The sequence below is a fragment of the Sinohyriopsis cumingii genome, chromosome 1 (assembly GCF_028554795.1).
Source record: "Sinohyriopsis cumingii isolate HCF-2022 chromosome 1, ASM2855479v2, whole genome shotgun sequence".
NCBI lineage: Eukaryota > Metazoa > Mollusca > Bivalvia > Unionida > Unionidae > Sinohyriopsis > Sinohyriopsis cumingii.
In genome coordinates, this window is record NC_142961.1 from 36,976,571 (window position 1) to 36,997,845 (window position 21,275).

Below are 21,275 nucleotides of genomic sequence, written 5' to 3' on the forward strand. Positions count from 1 at the left end.
AATATAAGTAAATAATGACTACATCTGATAATAAATGACAATGAAAATTCCATCTAATTGGTTAATAACTTAACAAAAATATAGTGGGCGTTTTAAAAAGTTCAAGGGAGATAACCTTTGGCAGGCCCATCAGTGTTCAGGCATAATAATTATGTCATAGAATAAGTAAAATCTATATTATAAAAATTGTTTGATGTCCTTGGAATACAGATTAATTGTAATTTTGTGGCAATTTTTAAGCAGAAAGATGAGGATGGTGGTGCTGAAGATTCAGATAGTTATTTGGATAGTTTCAGCAGCACCGAAAATTTATATTCAAGTGATTTAAATAAAATGTAAATTTCTTCAGATCTCTGTATTATATCTGATGGAGTTTATTCATATGCCAGTAAACACATTTGAAATGTGATATACGTCTTTGTCAAGTTATTTCTCTTGAATTTTTTTCAAATGTTACTTTAAAACTGATTTTGATAAGATATTCTTCTATTTATATTAAGATGTTCTGTTCATTTCGATAATATTTATTTCAAGATGTCAGTGTCATTTTACCTTAGAGGTTATTTTTCATTTCTCATGTTTGTTATACTTTCAAAATATTTATTTTAATTGTCACATTTAACATTTTGTTCAATTTTATCTTTAGGTTGGGCCAGTTTCTGATATGATCGCACACTATGAAGCAGCGCTATCCAAGTTTGAGGATGATGACTCTGTAAATGAGGAGGCTGTCTCCATTAAATATGAAAAAGTCTGCAGAGTGGTGTGCGTATTATTCTTTGTGTATAATACTCATAAGTTAGAATACAGCAGTGTTGCACATTGAGTGCGGACCACTCCAGTGGCCTAGTGGTTAGAGCGTCTGCCTCAGATTTGGGAATTCACAGGTTTGAACCCCAGCAGAGTCATACCAAAGACTTCTAAAAATGGTACTAACAGCTGCCTCACTTGGCGCTCAGCATTAAGAGGTTAGTTTTCAGCCTGGTGTCAGGATAATGTGACTATGTGGAACATGATGCTACATGTCTGCGGCATGATGCCCCAGTGCTAGACATCACTATAAACAGCCACGCTGCAGAAATCATAGCAATATGAATGAAAAATTGTTAAAGCTACGTTAAAAAGCCAAATCACACACACACACACACACACACACACACTGAGTGTGAGTTCTTAGGTATACCACACTGTTTTGTCCTGTGCTCCCTATTTTGACCCTGGGTGCATTTTTTCATTAGAAAAAATTGTTGAAAAATACACCTACAGCTTTTCATTAATGGATGTTCCTCCTTGTCTCTGTTGACACTAGCAATGGTCGTAATCACAAAAGGTGATACAAACTGTAAGATGGCGATGAATATCTATTTTAAAACAATGTATTTCAAGGTTTATGTTCCATTGTCAAGTGTTTGATGGCCATTGTGTAGCATATTTTCGAGGTTAAAGTCGCCAGTATGGTGAGGACGATTTCATTTATTTTGAGGTTGAAATAATGAGAAAAGAGACTAAATTTATGCAAATATACAATTTGTAATTTAATTAATGATTTGTTAGTTTGATCAGAAAACATAGATATTTATTATAGTAAATGCTGACAGATATTGAGTGTACCATACAGTTTTATAAGAGCAAAATACGTGGAACAGAAGATCCCATAGTGCAGCTAAATAATTTCAGGTTATGTAGATAGTTAAGCATGTTAGTGTTTTTGTCAGTGATCTGAGCACATGATAAAACTTTATCACAGTAATGTAAGTGTCCAAGTAAAATATGATATTACATTGCAAACAACAAAGTGAAACCTTTTAAAACAAGTTAAGATTATCTCATTTTATAGCATTATTAGTGTATTATGTATTATTATTTCTCCTTCTAATATGTTCCCCAATCACATTACATTAGGAATATTAGCCTGCAACCTCACGAATCCAGCCTTACTAAAAAATGAAAATTGTCTTGTTCCGGTTCAACAGACAGGGGGCAATAACTCTTCCCAATTTATTTCCCTTTGCACTGACAAGTGTCAATAAATCTTAGCTTTGCTGCTATGCTGGATAACAGCATACAGTTTATCCTCTGACAATCCAAGCAATTTTTGTGTTCTAATTGCTCATCCAGCATTCCTTTGGATCTATTTTCTGGATTATTCATTCTGCTGCAGGTTGTGTACATTCTTTATTTACAATTTCTGCCAAATTTGAATGATTTTATCATCTTTAGGGACTCATCCTTTTAAGACCACATCACACCATGCTATTGTTGACCTCGTCAGGGCTATGAGTTAGCATGACTGACTTTTTTCACTTGCTTAGTTTGTAAATGAGTTGATTTTAGCAAGTTATTAAAATGCTGCATTACTAATTTATGTTTTTTTTCCCTTCTTGTGTAGTTTCAGTAGAACAGTCAACTAAATACATGCATAGCAGAATTTCAAAGCATGGTCTGTAAGTTTTGAATGCAGCACTGACTTTTTTGATTCCTTCATTAGTAACGGGGAATATATTTATGTTAGCAAGTTAGTAACATGATACATTAATAGTTTATGCTTTGCTTTCTGTTGTGTCATTTCAGCAGTATGTCATCCAAATGCTGTATATACAACTTCAGGGCATGAAAGTCTACTATGACTCTGGTTAATACTTAGTATACACTGTCTGTCATATGCAGTGTCTGTAATATATGGTCAGAGGAAGTCTGGGCTAACGTATTAGGTAGTTAGTTACATACTGATTTACAAATCTATGCAGTGTTTTCTCTTCTTGTGTCGTTTTAAGAGAAATGCTTACTAAATGCATGAATTTCATGTTCAGAGCAATAATCTATTCAGCACTGTGGTGAATGAAAGACAGAATACATCAAAGAAGACAACCTACAATCCATTGTTGGTGATAGTGACTCATTTGGGAGTATTCCCCAGTTTTAGGCAGCTCAGTGGGCCTAAGTTCCCTAGCATATCTGAGCATGGCCTTCTGGCCTGTAAGTCAGGGCAGATGTGGTTCATGCAGGATCAGTTGGATCCACCTTCTTTTACTACTGCACCATTACCAACCTTCCAGTTGTGATTGGCCATCCAGCATGGGAAACCTTTTGAGAAGATGGCCCAGTCATCTGGTTTGTTGGTTCCATTTCTGACTCATTGTTGGAGAGTTTCCCAAATGTAGGCAGCCCAGTGAATGTAAGTCCACCCCTCCCAAATGTCCAAGCATGGCCTCTTGGCCTCTAAGTCAGGATGCATGGGGTTTGTACCAGATCCATTGGATCCAATGCATAATAAAACCACATGGTCACTGGCTGTCTAACCGTCACTGGCCAGCTGGCCATTCCAACCAGACAACCTTTTTGTTGAATCTGTCCAGCCTATGATTTATTGGGATCTAAGTGACAGATCCATCCATCTAACCATCATGTTGTCAATGTGCCCAATCTGTGACAGAGAATTCAGTGAGAAATAATGCTGTCCAGCCTGGCCTTTGGAATGGCTGGTACCAGTGTTAGCTGGACCATCTTCTATACCACCAGCTTCCAGGCCAACCATTCGCCAGGCAAACCAGCTGGCAGTCCCAGCAGTGCCGGACTACCATATGTTCACTGCATATCCACTTTTGTAGAGATGGAAGCAAGCCTTCATGCCACCTGGTGTGTTTTCAGAGCTGCAAAAGTAGACCCAGATTGGGCCTCGATGTACAGTGAGTGCAATGAAACTCATTCAAATCCACCATCCTTCATTTGGCCTCATTGGGATCTTTCATACTCAAAGGAAACACCCAACAATAACCACACTTGGGAGGCAAGGACCAGGCTTGCACCACATGTCACATGTCTGCAATCCACATCACTCAAACCTTGTTATACCCTCCCTTTCCAGAGGACTCTGGGTCACTGATGCTTTGGAGGAAGAATAAAGGAAATCAGATGCAGGTAGCTCAAGAACTGCTTCTCCACTTCACTGCTCAACACACACAAGGAGTTTTGGAACCACTCAGTCCCAGTCAGTGTGAAGGGATGGGATGTTAAACAGTCTCAGGACAGGGGATCTTCTCAGTCATGTGCACCAAGATTGATCCCTTGGAAGTGATTGCACAGAGGTAGTAAGAAACCAGATTTTGAGGTCACTGTATCTCCATTTTCCCTCTGAATAGTTGGGGCTAGGGGGTGATCCAGGTCATTCAGAGGGGCTTCTGATTTCATTCATCAACAACTCCTGTCCTCTCCTCTCCTCTTCACAGATGTAATGTCTGGTTGGGAGAAGGATGCCTTTCTACAACAGGAGATATGATTGCTCTTCAAGGGGAAAAAAAAGCAGTGGAACTTGTGCCAAGACCACCAGCTCAGGGGTGTTATACAAAGCTGTTTCTTTTTGGAAAGCAAACAGCAAATTTGAGACCTATCATCAACTTGAGTTGCCTCAACCAATTCATTGTGCCTCCAAAATTCAAGATGGTAACAGCGAGTTCAATCTGCCGCTCCATTCGATGGAATAAGTATGCCATCAGTCTCTATCTGACCGATGCATATCTTTTCATTTCCATCTAAACCCTTGTTTCAGATATTTTCTCCATTTTGCTTACTGTAACACAATTTATCAGTTCAGAATTCACCCTTTGGCCTCAACATCAGCCCTTGCACTGTTACATAGATTATGGATTATGTCCTCACCTTGTTCCAGTCGACATCATCGATGGCAGTGTACCTGGACAACATCCTCCAGAAACATTTTGTTCAGTTCTATTCTACCCAAAGGCAGGAATGATCTCCTCTCTCTGTTAGGTCATCCAGGCTCAAGTGAACTGGCAAAGGTCAGGCTTATGTCCATTTCAGAATTTTGTCCATCTGGATATGGAAATTTTAAATAACCAGAATGTGGTGCAACTTTCTCATGTTTGCTTAATCAAAATATCAAACCTGTCAAGTTTCCAACAAGACATGGATTTCAGCAAGAGAGTTTTTATTCATTGTGGCAGTCAACTTGATCCCACTCAGCCATCTTTTTTATGTGGACATTGCGAGCACAGTGGCACCCCTTTTCACGTTCCTGTGATTTAACAGTCATGATCATGCCTGAGATTAAATCATTCCTGTGTCATTGGTGCAACCCAGCATGGCCGATCATGGGAATCCCACTGGAGAAGCCCCATTGGATATAATGGTATGTACCAATGCCATTGCACTTGGTCGGGATGCTCCTTTGTTGCCAGACTTAAGTACTGTCAGTGGCATGTGGGAGCCAGTGGAATGGCCTTGAAACAAGCAGCCTAGAAATGAAGGCTGTCATCAATGCTTTTCACTTTGGAAAAGACTGACTCTCATGCAAAAACAGTCCTCATTAGGTCTGCCAACTCTGGTGGTGACATATCTCCTCAAACAGAGATACACCAGATCTCCTGCCCAGTATTTTTGATTTGGCTGTTTCTTCTTTGGTGCGACAGTCTCCATATCAGCATACAAATCAGACACATTTCTGGCAGGCTTGATGTTTTGGCCGACAATCTGTCCAGGAGAGGCAAAGTCCTTCACATGGAATGGTCTTTCCAGTAATCAGTCCTTACTTGGATTTGCACACTTTGGAGGCATCCAGTGATCAACCTGTTTGCAAAGAGGTAGAATCAGAAGCCATGGATGCAGTGTCAGTCATTTGGGAGAGGTTGTGGGCATATGCCTCCCCTCCCGAAAATAATCCAAAAGTTATGGGGTCAAAACAGTCTTGTGAGACAAACAAATTCAATCTTCAGTTGTAGAGAGAATATTGGGAGCAAGAAGGCCCTCCACTCTGCAGGCATATGAGGAAAAGTAGCATGTTTTCTGGGACTGGTGCCATACCAACCAACATCCCTCAACTGGCCGTCTTCTTTCTATGGCTCTTTGAGGAGAAACAGTTGACCCAAATCTCTATCAAAAGCTATTGGAGATATTCTAGCAGGCAAGAATTTGTTCATAATATAGACTTATCGGATGTTTTTGTTCTTTTTAGTCTCAATCAATCAAAATCATTCACTTTGTTTCCAAATAGAACCGATCCGGGGTTTTAACATGGCTCAGTTTGAATCCTTTTGAACCTCTAGCCCAAGTTATGTTTCTTGATAGCTTTAGCTTTGGCATGCATGGTAAGTGAGCTGCATGCCCTTTATGTCAACCTGAACTCTCTTCAGTTCAGATGGTTCTCTTGACACAAGCAGGCTTTGTAACCCAAAATAACAAAGAACTATTATATTATGGCTATACAGGGAATAGACTGTTTGATCCTGGCTGTAGTCTACTGGTAAAGGGCAATAAAACCTAATTAGCCATTGTCTTGTGGGTCTAAGTAGGTTATGGACATTTTTGTAGTTGTAATTACATTGTTAGGTGGTACAAACTACAGAAGGCAAACTTTGTTGGCTGATTAATTTCATTGACTCAGCCCTTTATCTCCAGTGTTTATCAAGGATCATAATCATTTTTGTAAAAATGGGTTATAGTTGTCAGCAATAATTCACTATAAGGAGCACATCTACCTTACAAATAGAAGGTGCTGATAAAATGTTTCCTGTTCTGGCCTAGCCATCAAAGGATGCAGCTGAAGACTATGCCCAGATGAAAAAAAAATTGTAACTTAATAATTTGGTTGGATTGATAAAAAAATTCCAGATTTTCATTGGATTTTTCTGGATTTCACTTGCATGATTTATTTCAGCCGATCTGATGTATTCCGTGTACTATGTCTGGCTATTAGATTGGGGTTAAGCTTGAGACATTTTATGCTTGAAAATGTAGAAAATTTAGAAACTAGTTAAATTTAAGAATCCCATAAAAATCAAATTGATACTTCCAGCAGCTTTTGAATGAAGTGTATATTTTGTTTCAGAATTCAGGCTGGTAAACATTATGAAGCCCTTGAACTACTGAAGACAGCCATGAAGATAGAAGAACGAGAACTTGGTGCTCGGCCACATAGGATGGTGGAACTTTATGCATTAATGGCAGAAATATATGATGAGGTACAGAGTCCAATATCTCATGAACTATGAATGCATCTGGATATTTGATGTCTTCAGGTTTCAATTTTGTTATTGGGGAGGTGGTAGCTCGTTGGTATGCATTCAAACTCAGTCAGTTTTGTTATTGGGGAGGTGATAGCTTATTGGTATGCATGCAAACTCAGTCAGTTTTGTTATAGGGGAGGTGGTAGGTCATTGGTATGCATGCAAACTCAGTCAGTTTTGTTATTGGGGAGGTGGTAGCTCATTGGTATGCATGCAAACTCAGTCAGTTTTGTTATAGGGGAGGTGGTAGGTCATTGGTATGCATGCAAACTCAGTCAGTTTTGTTATTGGGGAGGTGGTAGCTCATTGGTATGCATACAAACTCAGTCACTTTTGTTATAGGGGAGGTGGTAGCTGATTGGAATGCATGCAAACTCATCAGTTTTGTTATAGGGGAGGTGGTAGCTTGTTGGGATGCATGCAAACTCAGTCAGTTTAGTTATGGGGGAGGTGATAGCTTATTGGTATGCATGCAGACTCAGTTTTGTTATGGGGAGGTGATAGCTTGTTGGTATGCATGCAAGTTCCACAGTCAGTTGTGAATGTTAATCTTGCTTAGGTCAGCTTTATTAAGCTGCAGTGATGTGTTTCTTCTTCAGATATATATTCTGATCATAATACCTTAAGTGTATGAATTTGTTGTTCTAAAAATATTTGAAAACTTGTCTTTGACATGAGAAGAGCAAGTAATAGATACATAGATGAAGTATACTTGCCTTATATGAGAAGCTCTCCAACTCACTCAGTGTGGAAAATACCAATGAATACAGGATTTTTGTGAGGTTTCGAAATGAGTATGTTTTCTAGTAAAATGGAGGTAGTAACAGAAGCATGGATTGAATTCGGAGAGAGATTACTTTTGTCTGACTCTCACCTACGTGGGCAGACAACAACTAGCATTTTTATAGCTCATTTAACTTGGGAAGACTGCATTTGCAAGAAGGTGGTCTTACTTTAAAGGTATTATGATTGGGTAAATATTATCGATGAAACATATTTTACTAAAACAACAATGGTTTATTTGTACGGAATTTTTCTCCCTGTGGTATGGATGAGAAGGAAAGAAAAATGACAGTAATACTTGAGATAATACATGAGATAAATTAATGTTTATAGTTACCATTTTTGTAAAAATGTTGAAAGAACTTGAATGTACATAAAATTGTATTCTCATTGGGCCTTATTATTTACTGACTGTACAGGTATGTATTGGATCACAGAAGGAAGCAGTAATCAGTATGCTTGTGTAGAAGCTTGTTCTTTTTAATGAGCATATTGTCCGTTAAAGAAGGGCTGCCTAGATTCTGAAAAATGTATGCTTGGATTTCTGATAGGAAGTCATTTGGGTTGGAACGTATTGATACATGTCAGAGAATGATAGCCAGATCATAGTTTTTAGCAGTACTGGTCATAGACCAGAAGACCTTAATCAGTAGTGTGTCATCAGTCATCTTTCTGCTGTTTGTCCTTTGTCCACTGTGAGCTCATGGATATAAAATATGCCCCATACACACTCCTACATGTTTGTCCACTATGAGCTCATAGATATAAAATAGGCCCCATACACACTCCCACATGTTTGTCCACTATGAGCTCATGGATATAAAATAGGCCCCATACACCCTTCCACATGTCTGTCTACTATGAGCTCATGGCTGTAAAATAGGCCCCATACACACTCCCACATGTCTGTCCACTGTGAGCTCATGGATATAAAATAGGCCCCATGCAACTGCTTCATTGGCCTATGTGGGAGGTCGCGGGTTAAATTTCTGGCAGAGTCATACCAAAGACGTACAAAAATGGTACTAGCAGCTGGCTCGCTTGGCACTCAGCATTAAGAGGTTAGAGTTAGGACTGGTTGGCCTGGTTTCAGGATAATTTGATTGGGTGGGACATAATGCTACATGTTTGCGGCATGATGCCCTAGTATATACATCACTATAAACTGCCACACAGCAGACATCATAGTGATATGACTGAAATATTATAAAAGCTATGTTAAAAATCCAAATCACACAAAGGCCCCATGAGCAAATCACACACACACAAAGGCTCCATGCACAAATCACACACACACAAAGGCCCCATGTGCAAATCAAAAAGCCTTGAATGATGCCTGTTCAATAACTTGGGGATCTTTTTTCTCAAAAAGGTAATTATTGATTTAACCGAACTTTGCACACAAGTATATCTATCTTGAAATTGTCAGAGACCGCTATATTTAATCATCTTCTATCCATGGTATCAGGATTGACGTCAAAGGCAATGGAAAGGAATTTTTTACAGATCTTACAGCTATCTTGTGAATATGTTAAATATGCAAGAAAATAATTTTCGTACATAATTTGGTATGTTGGAATTTCTGAGAATGGTTCCATTACTCAGCAGTTAAGTAGTTGAAAAGGGCATAAGAAATTCATTGCAGACAGTTGAACATTTTTCTCTTCCCGTGTATGAGTCTTCCCAGGACCATAGTGTAAATTTACATTAACTTTTCACTTTTTTTAACTTTTGTTTTATATTTTTCGAAGAAAACCACATTACACAGTTGATTTCATAGCATAAGAAATGAACTAAGTCCTGTCAAACATCTTTTCCATATGACCGCTCCCATGGATATGGATTTGACCCAGGGAATGAAATGGTTTAGCACCAAAAAAAATGTAATGGAATAATTGTCCAGGCAGGGAGTGAATTTGATCAGATCTCATGGAGGTATGTGTGCTGTAAAATTGAGCCTAAAGCTGTTGAACCTGTTTTATTCATGATTGCTTGTCCCTATCGACTTGACCAATAGCTTCTACAGGTTTATGGTGCATGGGAAGCTTTTGAAGATGCATTAAGTCAGTAGGTGATGACGTGATATTTCAGACAAGTAAATTTGGTTAAGGGTTATAGAAATAAAAGTTATAAAAACCCTTCAACCAAAACTTTTATCCACTAAATTTGCCCAAAATGTAATACTTGACTTAATGGTCCCTTCCAGGGGCAGGAATGTGACTGAAAGAAAGGGAGTATGGAACATTACCTGTATTCTAAATATTACATGAATTTGCTAAGGGGTTATTGCTCAACACGTGATGGAAAAACTTGACTCAGATATGTTCATAGACACCCCCCATTAACCCATCATCACCAGCACCCACTAACCCATCCATACTAAACAACAACCCAAAGGCTAGATGGTCCCATCATCACCATGCACCCACTAACCCATCCATACTCAAAAACAACCCAAAGACTATATAGCCCCATCATCACCATGCACCCGCTAACCCATCCATACTCAAAAACAACCCAAAGGCTAAATGACTCCATCATCACTATGCACCTACTAACCCATCGATATTCAAAAACAACCCAGAGGCTAGATGGCCCCATCATCACCATGCACCCACTAACCCATCCATACTCAAAAACAACTCAAAGGTTAGATGGCCCCATCATCACCATGCACCCTCTAACCCATCCATACTCATAAAGAACCCTAAGGCTAGATGGCCCCATCATCACCATGCACCCTATAATCCATCCATACTCAAAAACAACCCAAAGGCTCGATGGCCCCATCATCACCATGCACCTTCTAACCCATCCATACTCGTAAAGAACCCTAAGGCTAGATGGCCCCATCATCACCATGCACCCTCTAACCCATCCATATTCAAAAACAACCCAAAGGCTAGATGGCCCCATCATCACCATTCACCCACTAACCCATCCATACTCAAAAACAACCCAGAGGCTAGATGGACCCATCATCACCATGCACCCACTAACCCGTCCATACTCAAAAACAACTCAAAGATTAGATGGCCCCATCATCAGAGCATCATGAAAGATTTAAGATTAAAAACACAGTTAAAAACATAACAAAAACAAAATTGGCATGTCCAGTATAGGTCTCAGTGGTTCTTGTCACTTGAAGTTGTACTGAATGACCAAAACAGAAATATTCATGGGACTTGTAATAATGCATGTGGTTGCTTGAACACAGTTGTTCTAGAATTAATGCCTTTCAGAGAAATTGCAAATAAAAGACTACTGACCATGCACATGTATGTCTTGTCAAAACTGTCTTCTTTAATTATTTATCATGTTTAATAAAATTGTTGTACGGCTGTCTGTCTGTTTTCAGAAACTTAAACTGAATGACTTTGTGTCCCCAAGTCAGTTACCTGATCTCAGGAAAACAATCCATTATGGTAAAAAATCAATAGCCATTAGAAAAACCCTTCCTGGAACATATCATAGGGTAAGTAAATGTGATTTACCTATTATTGGTTAGTTAAAATTATTATTTTATTTACTTTTTGAAGTTTTCTTCAGCTCATAATGCTAAATTGAAGAAAGACAGCAGAATGTAAACCATGGGTATTTAATAATCTCACTACATACTGTTTTTTTTCTTCATGAGAAAACATTGAGTAATTATTGTGCAAAAAGTGTACAACTTGACAAACTTTGGTACAAATGAGCTAGCTTCCACATTTGAAGTAAATCCAGTTAATACTTTTTGAATTATTGTCGTTTAAAGTTATGTAACTTGGTACTTGCAGTCTCTCTTTCTCTCTCTCTCTCTCTCTCTCTCTTTTTTGATCAGAATTTGTCAAATACAGTAGCCCCCCTCTTATAAGGCCACCCCTAATGCAGCAGGGAAGTCGCCTTATAATGAGGGTGGCCTTTCTAGAGGGGGATGACATGCGAATAGTAAATACATATGAAGAAAGTCACAAGTACATTTAATTCTAAAACATTTAATAATTTCATTAAAAAAATCACATGTTGTGAAATAAATGTAAAACAAACTGTGTCATCATTTTCAAAAGAATGCTATGAATAACCATTGATACAGTTTTAAAACTGTCTTTATAATTATGTTACAGATCACATCATCTGTCACTTTGTTGGTAACAACAAAACCAGTCTCGTCACAATTAAAAATATCCTTGCTGTCATATCCCCTGCAGATATCGTTTAGTCTTTTGTTCCAATCTTCGACAACTTCATTATTAACATCAGCTGATTCTCCACTAAGGACAGAACACTTAATATTGTGTCACACTTGAAATCTCTGCAACCATCCGTTACTTGCGGTAAAGTCATCATATCCCAATTCAACTGACAAAATTGTTGCTTTTTCTTGTCATTCAAATCAGGATACAAACGTCTCCTGGCTCAAACAATCTTCCTTTCTCCGTCCGTTTCACCTTCCCACTTCTGCAGAATTGTTTCATTATCTTTCACGATATTGTTTATCCGAGACTTCCCGACATTAGTTTTCCGCAAGAGTCCTCGACACACACACCTGTCTGTTGAATTACTTTCACTTTCTGTTCTAAACTAAGAATTTTTCTTTTCCTCGATGACATGTTGATCTTTTTGCAGTAAGTTATTCATGTTGCCAACTACAATACTGATAAAACAATTTTGTATGCATCTAAACAAATTGCCATGTTTTTAAAGGAAGTGATCTTGTCACGTGATTTGTTAGTCGCAGTCTGGTACCCTAATGTTTTTATACATTTCTTTACACTAAGTGAGAGAAGCCAAAACGGCTTTGATATGTATCATTAACATCACGCAGATTTGACCTCGTGACCGTTAGGATTCGTAATTTTGACAATTATTGTCAGTAGTAATAGCCACTAATTATCAAAGTGAACAAGCTCAACAGCTTACTAAGGGAAGCCATAAAGGCTATCAAACCATTTTCCTGCTGACTTGGGTATTGTACATCGATACTGCCACTTCTCAGCTATTACTACTGTTCAATAATTGTAATCTTAACAATTATCAGAGTGATTAAACCGGACATCTTATGATAACACAGCAGTAAGGCTAATTGGATTACATGTACTTACCCTTTTGTATGAATTAAAATTTGAGTCTTTCTCGGTTTTTATGGAATAAATTTGACTTCTCGTGAGGCGTAAATGATATAATATTAACCTTAGTGGTACATGTACTTTAGTCAACACTTCTTTCAGTAACGAAAACCTGACATCGGGAAACAGAAATCGGATTACTTAGCACAAGTTATGAATAAAATACTGGTTCTGGATACATTTTCAAATAAAATGCAGATGCTTGTGAGGGGTAAATTTTATATTATTGCACTAATATGCTGGCCGCTGGTCGCATTAGCCGGGTGGCCTTTCGCGAGGGGTACTTTTGAACACAAACTCATTGGTGCCAATGGATTCTGGCTGTAAGGAGTGGGTGGCCGCTGGTCATGGGGTCCGTTCAAGAGGGGGACTACTGTAGTAGTGTTTCAACCTTTATTGTTGGTATGATTTTGATCATTGGGTCTATTGTGGTGCTGCATTATATCTGAAATCATGTTATAAAAATGGAGAGCTGTACATCTCTATGTTTTAAGAAAAACTGTAACAACAACATTTTATATTTGACAGTGGAATGGAATATGCAGAATCTGATCTATGTCTGTTGCACTTTGCAGAGGAGAAAATGCATCAGGCATAAAAATAAAGACAGAAATTTAACGTCACATTTTATGCAAGTGCATAATTTGTATATTTTCAATTGGACTTGAATAAGTTGCAAGATAAAACATAAATTTAGTTTAAATGAAACCATTTGTTTGTACCTTCGGATATTGATGGTAATACTCTATTATTTGCTCAAAGAAATAACTGAATATTGACTCTGCATGCAAAGAATGAAAATGCATACTTAGACAATGCACTTCTTGCAACAAAAGCCCTTTCAGGTGCAGACTTTGCATCCAAATCACAGATGTGGGGAAATTGGAGCAAATATTAGAATTTAAAAAAAAAATTTAAGGATGCAGAAAACATCCAAATAAAGAGGTAGAAGTTTGCAAGGATTGATTTGGTATAATGAAATAATAATTTCCCTTTTAGAGAGGTTAATATTCAGAATTGTCAACCCAGTGAGTGATAATATTTCCCAGCCTGATGGCCTCTGGACATCACATCTCTAGGGTTGATGTTTTGGAATGTTCCTCTCAGAAACTGATAAGAATTCTATGGTACGATTCATAGATGGCCTAAGGAAATAAACTCTTATGGGTTGATGTTTCAGAATGTTCATCTTGGAAAATGGTTATAATTCTAGGGTATGAATCAAAGATGACCTAAGGAAATCAACCCTCAAGGGTTGATGTTTTGGAATGTTCATCTCAGAAAATGATTATTATCCTGTGGCATGAATCAAAGATGTCCTTAGGAAATCAACCTCTCAAGGGTTGATGTTTCGGAATGTTCATCTCGGAAGATGATTTTAACTCTGTAGTATGAATCAAAGATGTCTAAGGAAATTAACCATGCAAGGGTTGATGTTTTGGAATGTTCACTTCAAAAAGGATAACAATTATATGAGATGATAATAAATATGGATTCACATTGTGAGATATGAAAAATAAACTTTTCCTTTTTAAACTCCTATTGCTCTTTCCTACGATTCTGGAAATCAATTGGTTTTACGGGTAGAAACTACTTAATTATAGAAAGATACGTCAATGCTGCACACTTTTACATTCATATGTAATGTATTTGATTCTTCTTTCCAGTTCAAGTTAGCAATGAGCCTCATGAAACTGGCATTTAACATGGAGAACTGGGAGGCCTGCAGTGGGGGACCTGAACTATCAGGAACTGAGGCCCTTGTAGAGGGAAATAAGTACATTGATAAGGCATTGAAGATTTTCCAAGAGGTTTGTCAGTCTGTTAAATTATATATCCTTCATGAATGCAAATTGCAGACCCTTTTTCCTTGTGGTAAAATTTCTGGAAATTTCACATATTAATATAAAATGTCTGCATAGGCAATTGTTCTTTATATTCATATCATATGTTCTTGTTTACAGGCCAAGTTAACTGCAGACATGGACTCTGATTGGTATTGCATAATGTGCTGGCAGATCAGGGTCTGTGTTATTTATTCTACTAATTACTCCTAACAAACTGCATAGATTCAGATCTGCCAGCACATTTTTTTCTAGCAGATATGGATCTGTGCTTGCAGTTTGACTTGACTTATAAGCAATTACAGATGGTACTGCTCACAGTGGTTGACGCTGAGGGATCAAGGGTGGTCATACCACTTAGGCAATGTTGTGAATTTTATTGTATGCTACATGGAGAAAACTTTACACTAAAATGTTTTTGTTGTCATTATCCCTGCACATTTAAAAGGAAAAGTGGAGTTTAATATCTTATTTTATCATGCCAGTCAGGACAACTTCACTGGTTAGGATGAAGACTTAATGTTGAGATATGAATGATAGTGGTCTGTATATATGACCAGTGGTTTTGGTATTTTTATGCACCTCTTGTCTCTGGTGTAGCAGATTTTTAGGTTGTTTTTCATAAATTTCAGACTTCCAAATTGAGACTAACATGTTTGAGAATTCATTTGTATGACTACTGACCCACATGCCAGCTCTCATGGGCTGGCAGTGAACAAGACCTCAGGAACCTGCCATGGGGCAAATAGTTGCTTTAGGGTCACAGATTGGACACTATCTATATATCCCAACCCTGTAACTACACACACACTTAATTGGCATGAAAAGAAAAGTTGGACATTATTTATATCCCCACCCTGTAACTAAATGCACATTTAATGGGCATGAAAAGATAAATTGGACATATTTATATTCCCACCCTGTAACTAAATGCACATTTAATGGGCATGAAAAGATAAATTGGACATATTTATACCCCACCCTGTAACTAAATGCACATTTAATGGGCATAGAAAAAAAATTGGATGCTGTATATATTCCCACCCTGTAACTATATACACACTTAATTGGCATGAAAAAATAAATGGAACACTATTTATATTCCCACCCTGTAACGACATACACACTAAATTGGCATGAAAAAATAAATGGAACACTATTTATATCCCCACCCTGTAATGACATACACACTAAATTGGCATGAAAAAATAAATGGAACACTATTTATATCCCCACCCTGTAACAACATACACACTTAATTGGCATGAAAAGATAAATTGGACACTATTTATATTTCCACCCTGTAACTATATACACACTTAATTGGCAATGGGTACAGAATTTGGGGTGGGTGGAACAAAGCAAATCGAAATTAAATATGTCTTTCACAAACACTTACTTCTAATATTGGGTTTACATGTGTGTCACTTTCATCATCATTGTTATCTTCACTCTACCCCTACCACTTGCAGCAGGGGCATTTTGATTTAGTTCCCTCCATCCATCCATCCATCCATCCTGAAAGTCATGTTAGCAATATTGTGCAAAGACAATGTAAATAAAAAAATTTACTTGCAAATTTGTTTGTAATGTATATGATCTGATAAAATTTTCAGGCCATTACAGCAGTTTTCAATTTTTTTAAAAAAGTTTTATATTTAGAATTTTGACAGAAACTTTATTAACATGATAATCAGAAACCACTTGAGGTGGACAAGTAAATTTGGTAGGTTGAATTAGATTTTCAGGCCATTGTGGCAAAATATCCCTTTTTACACATTTTAGTACAATGATGCAAAAACTACATGAGGTAGACAAATAAAATTTGTTATGCATGTTTGCATGCATTTGTATTAGATCTTTTGGCAATCGTAGGTATTCACATTTTTCATTCAATGTTTGCTTTAAGCAATGTTCATATTTTACACTTAGGTCATTACATATCGTGCTCTTGCCTTTAACATCATTTACCTTGAGGCAATACAAGAATTTGGAGTGGAGTTAAATTTGGACGATACTGCATGCCTTTTTGAAATACATATTCTTAAGATTGCAGTTCTTATCTCCAATCTTTAAGTGCATGCTTTAACAGAATACAAGTAGGTCACTGTGAACTATTTGGTGTTCTTCTGTGCTCTTTTTGTGCATCTGTCTGTGGCATTTTCCACACTTTTGTAAACAATTGCCTGTAAGAGTTGGAGAGATTTTCATGCAGGTTTGCTTATGTGTACATAACATAACAAGCCATCCTACCTCAAGGACAAGGTCTTAGCAAGAGAAAATTTAATTTTGTGACTTGGATGCTAGTCCAGATAATAACTTTGTAACCACCAAAGATATTTTAATATGACTTTAACAAATATAAATTGTATAGAGAGAGTGTGCTGTATAGCATAGCCATGCCCCCCAGCCCCACCACAAGGTGAAAGTCACAAATAGGGAAAAATTAATCGTGACTTGAATCCTTGTGTAACTTTTAACCATGGAAAACATTTTAATGAAACTTTAACATGTTATCATGATTAGATAGTGTCACATACCATAATCATTGCCCACTGCAACAAGGTCCTGGTCCTGGGAAGGGAAAATATATGTTGTTGTTGTTGTTGTAGGATTTAATGCCATTTTTCAGCACACGATAGGCTGTACATGGCGGCCAGTATTAATGGTGGAGGAAGAACACGGGTTAAACCCTGGAAAGAACCACTGACCCACAAGAAGCTGCTGGGAAGCTTTCTCACATACCCACATTAGCCGAATCCAAGACTTGAACCCACACAGACAGAAATGAGATGGCAGTGATCCATAACGGAGAGCGCTTTAGACCACTCAGCCACTCGGGGCCCCAGAAAATATATATTTGGACCTCTATCAATACATGGGCCTAACTTTTGAATCAATGAAGAAATTGTCATGAAAGTTTTGCTTGTTATATATTTTGACTTGACGTGTCTTGCATATTCACAGTCATTGCCCAGCATTAAGGTCAGGGTCACAGCAAAGTATAATCCATATATGGGTCTAACTTTTGAACCACTGAAGATATTGTCATGAAGCTGTAGTCTTGTTATTTTAGTGGTTGGTATCTTGCATGTTGTATAGAGTAAGGATGTATCAGCTTTTATTTTTATCTATTTGAGCATCCACGTCACAACATGTACAAGGCTGTACATTTCTTTAACATTGCACTTGCCATTGATGACTTTATTTTTCCAAATTAAAAATGTTTGCACTGACAGAACAAGGTTTGATTTGGAATTTGTCAAGTAGAAATATGTCGAAGACCTGACATATGGTCTGATTCATAATGGACCAGAGCCAGACTATAGATGCTCTTCCCCACCCCTCCCCCGACAGACAATGTGGCCACAATCTTATTGCAATTCCATTTTTAATGGATGTTCATATCAGCATTTTCTTCTCACTAAAAGGCTTCTTGTGATGTCAAGTTAAGTTCTCAGTATAATTAGTGATGATCTAATCTCCACCATGACTACCATGGTCGCCATTTTGGCTGTACATGGGGTTTTCACTAAAAGACTTTGAATTTTGTCATGTTGGTCTGAAATGAAAATGGTGCCAATCTGACATGCAATATAGCTGCAGTGGTGATCATTTTGAATTTTTTATGGCTCTTTCTTTTGAATGTATGATCATATTGAAATGAGATTTTCACTTTAAGACTTTTTATATGCTACAGTGAAACCCCTTAAAACCAAACTCATGGTAAACTAAAATCCGCTCAAGATCAAAAATATATGTGACCAGAATTTCTCCTTTGAACATCATAATTTATTTTTCCCCATAAACTGAAATCAGTATTTGGTCCCAGATTTCATTATTACACACAATAAAAACCATAACACACACACTTCAGACTTGGAATTGTATTTGACTTTAAACGCCATCAAATGTTAATATTTACTGACTGGAAATACCTATTTGTTCATGAGTTAAAAAAATGATGCACCTGATACATGCTGTGCCAGATTATTTGTGGCTATCAAATGATGTAGTAGGTTTAACAATGAGACAATTGTTACTACTCTTTGGTCATACACTAAGTAACAAAAAAGAGCACAAAACAAGTTTTGTAATATTCAACAAATAATTTATTTCCCTAGAATACAGAGTGAGAGTTTAAAAAGAACTTATAGCATTGTGAATTAAATCCCAAATAGTCTATAAGATTCTATCATACGTCCAAAAGTATAGAATATTCAGAATTAATTCCTAGCATTCCAAATGAAATCTAATTTTGAATGTGCTGATATGCCAACAGACACATAATGCTAATATGCTAACAGTCATGATGTATCACAATGATATAATCAAAAATGTTTTTGAATGAATTCACAATAATCCTAAATTTGTAATTTAGTCCTAAATCAATGAGCACTTTGTAATCCCAGTGAATGAATTAAATAAACTAAATCCTCTCAAGTGAACACAACTTAAACTCGATTCTACTAAGAATGATTTTAAAATATGGAATAAATAGTTATGTTTACTTCAGACTTATATACAGACTGTCACATGACTTGTACCACAACATAATGTTCTGGACCTTAGGTCATTTACAATTGAATTCTCCATCAAACTGTGAACAACATTTGTTTCTAGAAAATCCTAAGGTTAGAATCAAGACTGAACTAGAACTGAAACCTAGCAAAAATGTTTGCCTTACATGACTTTGGACACATAAGCCCAACTCTTTCCCTCAATAGTGGATAAATGTCAGTCACACTATACAAATTAAATATACATATATAGTCATAGAGAAAATGCAACACACAATACAGATTAAATACACATAACACAATGAACCAGAACTGTCCCAAGGGCATGACAGCTACATAAACATTCAATACAGATTAGAGCCAACAATATGATAATCCAGAGTCTTTGCACCTTAAAGAAGATAGCTTATTAATAACTAAAAGTCTTTCAAAAAAGATCCAGTTTTTCTGCTTATTGTTTAATTGTCTGCTTATTATCTAATCATCAGCTTATTGCCTAATAATCTGCTTGCCATCTAATCATCAGCTTACTGTCTAATCATCAGCTTACTGTCTAATCATCAGCTTAATGTCTAATCATCTGCTTAGTGTCTAATCATCAGCTTACTGTCTGATCATCAGCTTATTGTCTGATCATCAGCTTAATGTCTAATCATCTGCTTATTGTCTAATCATCAGCTTACTGTCTAATCATCAGCTTATTGTCTGATCATCAGCTTATTGTCTGATCATCAGCTTACTGTCTAATCACCAGCTTACTGTCTAATCATCTGCTTATTGTCTAATCATCCGCTTACTGTCTAATCATCAGCTTACCATCTAATCATCAGCTTACCATCTGATCATCAGCTTACTGTCTGATCATCAGCTTACTGTCTAATCATCAGCTTACTGTCTGATCATCTGCTTATTGTCTAATCATCTGCTTATTGTCTAATCATCTCCTTACTGTCTAATCATCAGCTTACCATCTAATCATCAGCATACCATCTGATCATCAGCTTATTGTCTGATCATCAGCTTACTGTCTAATCATCTGCTTATTGTCTAATCATCAGCTTACTGTCTAATCATCTGCTTATTGTCTAATCATCTGCTTATTGTCTAATCTTCAGAATATTGTCTTATCAGCTTATTGTCTAATCATCATCTTATTGTCTAATCATCAGCTTACTGTCTGATCATCTGCTTATTGTCTGATCATCAGCTTATTGTCTAATCATCAGCTTATTGTCTAATCATCAGCTTACTGTCTAATCATCTGCTTATTGTCTAATCATCAGCTTACTGTCTAATCATCTGCTTATTGTCTAAGCATCTGCTTATTGTCTAATCATCAGCTTACTGTCTAATCATCAGCTTACTATCTGATCATCAGCTTACTGCCTAATCATCTGCTTATTGTCTAATCATGAGCTTACATTTAATCATCAGCTTACTGTCTAATCATCAGCTTACTGCCTAATCATCTGCTTATTGTCTAATCATGAGCTTACATTTAATCATCTGCTTATTGTCAAGTTGTCTACTTATTGTCTAATCAGGATTGATACTGTTTGTTGGCTTTAATAACCAGACCTGTGACCTTGCCTATCCTACTTTGCTGATGGCAACTGAATGTACAGTCAGCGAATAGTCCATTAACTATGAACATGCATGAAGATATTCTTTCTCTCACCTTCAAATCACATGAAAAACATTTTTGTTTTTTTTCTTTTAAGAATTGATAAGTGTTTTTATTGTAAAAATTAATGCTGGTATGGATGAGGTGATGCAACCGCTAATACATAAAAGGACATATTTATTTATGATACCCTCTGTAATCCCAAAACCGAAAATTAAATTTGGTCCCAAGGATTTTAAGTTTTGAGGGGTTCACTGTATGGTACATATAGTTAATACTAAATGAAAAGGATGCTGATCAGATGTCTGTCCAGCATAGTGGACTTGGTGTCCATCTTGTCAGTCTTGTTATTGTTGAACACAGTTGTCTTGACATGG

General features: G+C 37.1%; 1 protein-coding gene across 1 annotated transcript in view; it reads left to right on the forward strand.

Moving 5' to 3' along the window:
• The window catches only part of LOC149806713 (TPR repeat-containing protein DDB_G0287407-like), a 152,743-nt gene that overhangs the window by 111,077 nt on the left and 20,391 nt on the right, over positions 1–21,275 (forward strand). The window contains exons 18-21 of the mRNA XM_089956818.1: positions 647–765; positions 6,842–6,974; positions 11,161–11,277; positions 14,578–14,721. Coding sequence (XP_089812944.1) covers positions 647–765; positions 6,842–6,974; positions 11,161–11,277; positions 14,578–14,721 — 513 coding nt within the window. The remainder of the gene's footprint in view (positions 1–646; positions 766–6,841; positions 6,975–11,160; positions 11,278–14,577; positions 14,722–21,275) is intronic.